We start from the raw sequence: 6,485 nt of genomic DNA, 5'->3' as shown, positions 1-6,485 counted from the left end.
GCTAACCTATCACTATGAATTCCAATCAAGCAATATTCTCTCATAGACTGAAATCTCTCTTTATGATTAGTGAGCAAAACACAGGCATACTTTCTTTAACTTAGCTCCAAATCTGGTAACCTTTCAGAAAGCCATTGGAGAAAGGGACAGCAAGACAGTGCTTTCTTCTGGCAGCCCAGGCAGCAACAACTTGTATTTTAAAATGAAAATTAAACTAATCTGTACCTGTAAGCTTAGCTCCTCCCATTAACCAGACTACTGTCTGTCACTCAACCTAATCAAAACTACACTGAAACCCTAGAGGGAACCTAAGTAAACAAAAATCCATTAGCCCTGCTTAAACAAATAATCAAGTTCTAAAAAGAGTACTTACCTTGTTCTCCCAACTACTAATTTAAAGGTTTGTCCTAGACAAATTGGCACCCTGAAAAACAGCTGAATTTTAAACATACCCCTTAACAAGAAACATGATACAAATACATTTCTTAAAGGCACAGTATCACCACATGACATTAGCAGGCAAAGTCAGGTATAAATAACCATCATCAGGAATCAGCTTACCTTGACAACTAAGTCAATGGAGGTATACAGATGCTAATTTTGAAAATCACGGAATGTGAGAGATGCCAACAGTCCAAATTTACAGAGGGGAAAATCACAGAGGAACCAGGGTATAATTGCCAGCACCTGCAGAAGCAGGCAGGTCAGTTCAACATCTCACAGCTGAGAGGCTAGTTTAACATTTCACAACCAAGAAGGCAATGTAACATTTAAGAGCTGGAGAGGCCATTTTAACATCTAAGAAGTCTTAGAGTTAAGATAATGCAGAAACCTTCATAAAGTCACATTAAATACCTACACTGGAAAAGGCATTTCCCAGATTCGATCGTCTGCTTGTATTGCGTGGTAACTAAAAACTGGATTTGACGGATACATTTAATTAATTTGGATATTGTTTGGGAACATGATAGTCTGAAAGAGTTTAGGGATCACATATAAATATTTTGGAACAAGGGGTAATTTCTCTATAAACTGTGTGTTTAGTAGTTTATATATTTTATGTCTTGTGTGATAGTCCTCATGGTGTATATTTGTCTTTTCCTTTGTTTATTAAACTATCTTTGGTAACTTTTTCACGACGACTGGGTTGGTTATTCTCACTGAGGGTTTCATGAGACTCCTCACACTATTCCAAAACAAAACTCTAACCACCATGAACCAGTGTTTCAATTTGAGATGCCCTCAGATAACATTCACATATTTTGAGACAAAATCTGGGGTGCAGGAACAGAGCAACCTGGGTGTATAAATCATCGAGTTGGTAGAGTAGTTAATACAGCGTTTGATATCCTCGGCTTTACCAATAACAGTACAACAACGAGATCGTATTGAATTTGGGGCGGCACAGTGGATAGCACTGCTGCCTCACAGCGCCAGGACCGGATTCGGTTCCTGACTTGGGACACTGTCCGTGTGGAGAACGTGCACATTCTCCCCATCTGCATGGGTTTCTTCCGGTTGCTGGGGTTCCCTTCCACTGTCCGAAAGACGTGCTGGTTAAGTGCATTGGCTATGCTAAATTCTCCCTCAGCGTACTTGAACAGGCACCGGAGTGTGGCAACAAGGGGATTTTCACCTTAACACCACAATGAAGTTAACGTAAACATACTTGTGACTAATAAATAAACTTTACTCCATTGAATTCGTATAAGCCACTAATTTGGCCTCAACTGGAGTATTATATCCAGTTCTGGGACCTATGCTTTGGGAAAGATGTGAAGGCATTAGAGAGGATGCAGATAAGATTCACGGGGATAGTGCCAGCAATGAGGAACTTAAATTAAAAAGATTGGAGAGGTTGGAACTGTTTTTCTTAGAGCAAAAGGAGGTTGGGAAGAGATTTGATAGGGGTCTCAACAAAGATGATAGGGAAAAACTGTTCTCACTTGTGAAAGGATTGAGAACAAGAGTGCATAGATTGAAAGTAAAGAGAAGCAAAAGTGATATGAAGAGAAGCTTTTTTTAAAAAAATGTAGTGAGGTAAGGTGTGGAGTGCACTGCCTGAGTGTGGTGGAGGCAGGTTCCATTGAAACATTCAAAAGGGAATTAGATGAAAAGGAAGAATGTGCAGGGTTACCGAGAGAAGATGAGGGTAAAGATATTGTAAAAGATTATTCAATAAAAGACTATAAAAAGTACATTATGAACAGATCTCAAACTTCCAGACAGCTGCTGGTGCTTGAAGAGTTGCTCAGAACGTTGGCGCAGGCACAACGAGCCAAATGGCCTCCTTTTGCACCACAGAATCAGAGGATTGTTATGGGCCATGATATTAATGCAGTGGAAAACAGATAAGATGTCGAAAGCAGGGCTAACAACCTCTAAAGGTCCACTTAAATTAAGCACCAAATTGAAAGAGGCCAAATGAACTGATGGAAGAGAAAACAATAAAAAGGCGGACAAAAATATACAAAGCAGAAGCTACTAGAGATCATGTTCAAATATCAGCAAAAGTTAAAAATCGTAACACCACAATCAGATTATGAAAATGAAATAACAAACTTCTTTCTGTATAATGCATCAATATGAAAGTTTGTAAAAAAAAGTTCAATCCTCTTGCACACAATAATTTTGTTTATGTAAAAAAAAAACATGCTGGTGATTTGCTCATGATCAGCTGTATGACCATTATCGTGTAAGATTATTTAAGGCGACTAAGTTATAATCTAACAATTGATGCAAGAAAATGAATTTGCACGTCAGTGGTAGTTTCAGCATTTTATTTCACCTTTCTGACAAGGAAATAGGTCCAAAATAAACCTCCTGCTCATACAGACACATTTAATCATTATTGCTTATCCGTCACCTCATTTATGAAAACAAACTGCAAAACTTGGCTGCTAAAATTAAAAATAAAACGGTTGGATGTTGGAACTTTTTCAAATGGAGAGAATGTGGAAAGCAATGTGTTCATAAAATGCATTTTAATCTTATGCACACACCTGCACTCATTATTTATCTGTCACTAAAAATGCAAAGAAATCTGTCTGCTAAATTCTAAATACTTGTTACATTTAGTCTCAAGGGTTACAGTCACAAATTTGGAAGTGCTGGAGGCACTTCTTAAGCCCCATGGTACTCGCTGCTTTCACAAGACTTGATTTTAATGGGACTTGACTCTGCCCTTTATCTACCCAGGAACACTATCATCTTATTCCCTACTGACCTGAACTAGATATTTGTATCTTTCTCCTCGGTCTTCAGAGGGCAAACTAAGCAAACAATTGGTTGGATAAGCTGGATACAAGTCATTGAGCTACTTTATTTCAGTGAGCGAACGTGTGGGGCAGGGGTTATGGTTGGATTTGCTTATGTCAATTCATACAACTTGTTAGTGTTTAACAATACAAAATTAATGAAATGCTTTGCTTCCCCATATTAATGGGCCGCTGCACTGGACTTAAAACAAGTTTGAAATATTCTTTCCTGCACTTAAATATCCTTTCACTGTTGGGATTTATTTGGAGCATTCAGTTTCAGAAACCTCTGCTTGTCAATACCACTTTCATCACCACTCATAGCTAAAAAGGACAGGGCTGTCAGGCTACCAGTCAAGCACTGGGCCCAAAACATATTCAGCACAAATGAGTGAGTGTGAGCTGATAATTAAATGAGAAACTGGGAAGTTGCATATTATTTACAACACTGAGGAAACAGGAGAACAGATATTGTAGGCCTTTAGCCTCTCTCAAGCGTTTACAATCAACTAGGTCATGGCTGGTCTCTACTTCAACTTCATACTCCTAGATCAACATTAAAAACTAGCTTATTAACATCTTAACTACTTCTAATCTCAGAACACCTTCTGCACTTTTTATGAATACATTGTGTTTTAAAGCACAACACTTTTCCCTTAACCTTTTCTGTGGGGGAAAAAAAACCCCAAAAGATGGCAAGACATAATTACAATGCTTGGCCACATTCATTTCTATTTAGATCCTGGAAGAAACGGCCATAAGATAATGCATTTTATCTTGAATAATAAAAATAATTCAGTGAGAGCTGTAATAGAGAATTAGGTTGCATAAAGAGTACAGTGTGGATTTGAGAAACTGCAAAAGGTCCACGAATACCAAAAAGAATTACTGCAAAGTACATTTTTAAATTATATGCTCAGCCTAACTTTATATTTTTATTTCATTTTTAGAAGCATCTATCATGGTGGAAGGATAGCAAAAACATCCCTTTAATGTAATCCTCAATGAGGAATCAATTGATAATTCAAAAATAAATCTTTATGTTCCACCTTTCCACATATGCTCATCCATAGCATAAGATTTTAAGATGTACATGCATAGAACATACAATTGCTAGAACACACGACTTATGATGTGTGCATAAAATTCATAACATCTAGTTGTGCGTAGCACGTATACAAAGTCAAATGATTAGTTGGGTACAAATAACCCACAGGATGTGTGAATTTTATCATACACCATGTTCAAAAATGACAGCAACTGAAGCATGGGCCTGGAGGTTCAGTTGGAGCAGGAAATGGAACATCTGTAAGTCCAAAAAAAAAAGGAAGTAGGGCCAGTAAGAAAATTTCACGTTGATATCAAAGCCAAAGTTTTCAAACAACTGTTGGAAATGTTAAAGTCCTTCAATATCACGTTTTAATTAATCCTGAAAGCAAAGCTCGAAACAAAACACTATTCCCTATTTGCAATATATAGTGGTATGTAAAACGGCAGATGTTAGGGGTGTTTATCATTTCAAGTTAACTTTAATGAGGGGAAGACAGTCACACAGGTCAGTTCGTCACCATTTCACCTTGGACAGTGGAATGGGTTTTATGAACAACATTGGGAATGAGCTCAACATAAAAGAGAATCAAACCAGATCTTCATTGTAAGTTTACAATGTACAGGATCAACCCAACTGCAAAAGACACTATATTAAAGTGGTATTAACCTTGAACTTGCAAACTGGGATAATAATATTGTGCTTTACACTGACTTAAGTAATTGACGACACGTTTTAACTTGATTTTTGTTAAGACAAAGACAAAAGGAGATTTATTCTGATGCCTTTACCAAAATCCGAAAAAAGTGATACAAATCACACATTTAAACTTAGATTGTCCACTCATGAGTCTTTTGGGTCAAAACGAATGCCCAAAACTTCTTCACATTAACCGATGATATCAACAAGAAGCCCAGAAAGAAAGAGGTTCAGGACACACGTTTAAGAGGACACAAAATAATGAACTGCATTTTAAAGAACAAGCGAGACACTAGGTGGCAATGATCAAACAGGGGCGAGGGGGGGGGGGGGGGGGAAGAAGATAATTCAGTAACAAACGTGGAAAATTTTAAAATCAAATACCAAAGGTCTTAAAATCAATGAACAATCTTTGGCGGGAGGAGGAGGAGGGAGGGGAAATGTCACAACTGGCTCGTCAATATCACCACGTTTGCATCAAGTCTGTGGACCAGGAAACCAGAGCAAGAGTCGCCGACTTCCGCCTTTCATTTTCTCTTCCCTTCCCCCCCCCCCCCCCCAAAAAAAAACAGAAATAAAGCTTTCAATAAACATTCCGTGGACTGTAAAACTTCTGTTTCTTTTATAAAAATGCAGCCTTCCCATGCACGCTGAGGCTGGAGATGCTCCCGAGAAGCCGGAATTTGGGGGTGCAAGTGGTGGGCGCAACCCAGGTGCAGCGAGGAGGCTTCAGCGATGCAGGAAGCAAAAGTAGCAACTTTTCAGAGGGTGCTGGCAGCAAAAGTCTGTCCCGATGCGCGGCTTCACCGCTCCTGGAAAGGGGGTTGATTTTGGTTTGTGTGTGTCTTTTCTTTATAAAGGATAAGGCTCTGGTGAGCTGGGGGAAGGTTGCTCCTGTTTTAAGAGACTCGCCCTCTCTACCTCGTCCATTCAAAGCTGCGCGTTTCTCCTCCGCGAGTACCAGCCCAGACACGCACACACTCCCACCACACTCAGGGCCAGTCCCAGCAGCAATGCCACCGCGTCTCCCCCGTCCAGAGCCTCGGCTCCCGGCAGCACGGCCAGCAAACACGCCCAGCTCGCTTGCAAACCCCACCAGGAAGCCATGTTGCATATGGCAGTCGAATCACTTGATCTCTTTTCGATCAGATGATTGCTCACAACTTCCGCCCGCAGCCTTTGACGTTTATTTCTCTCTCTGGCTACTTAAAGCTGCAGGACATAGATTGTCCCCATTCAACCCGACAGGACATTTTTGTCTTCATTCAGCCTGGCAGGATATATATTGCCCCCATCCAGCCTGGCAGGACATATATTGCCCCATCCAGCCTGGCAGGATATATATTGTACCCATCCAGCCTGGCAGGACATATCATAGAAATCATAGAAACCCTACAGTGCGGAAGGAGGCCATTCGGCCCATCGAGTCTGCACCGACCACAATCCCACCCAGGCCCTGCCCCCACATATTTACTTGCTAA

The 6,485-nt window shown here is 40.1% G+C and overlaps 1 protein-coding gene across 1 annotated transcript; it reads right to left on the bottom strand.

Moving 5' to 3' along the window:
- Nucleotides 1-2,767: 2,767 nt before the first annotated feature.
- Nucleotides 2,768-6,136, bottom strand: LOC144498576 (small integral membrane protein 30). The gene has a single exon (XM_078219892.1). The coding sequence runs from the start codon at nucleotides 6,109-6,111 to the stop codon at nucleotides 5,935-5,937; it is 177 nt and encodes a 58-aa protein (XP_078076018.1). The 5' UTR covers nucleotides 6,112-6,136; the 3' UTR covers nucleotides 2,768-5,934.
- Between the last annotated feature and the right edge of the window lie 349 nt (nucleotides 6,137-6,485).

Source organism: Mustelus asterias, chromosome 9, assembly GCF_964213995.1.
Source record: "Mustelus asterias chromosome 9, sMusAst1.hap1.1, whole genome shotgun sequence".
Taxonomy (NCBI): Eukaryota; Metazoa; Chordata; class Chondrichthyes; order Carcharhiniformes; family Triakidae; genus Mustelus; species Mustelus asterias.
This window is presented reverse-complemented; position numbering and strand designations above follow the sequence as displayed.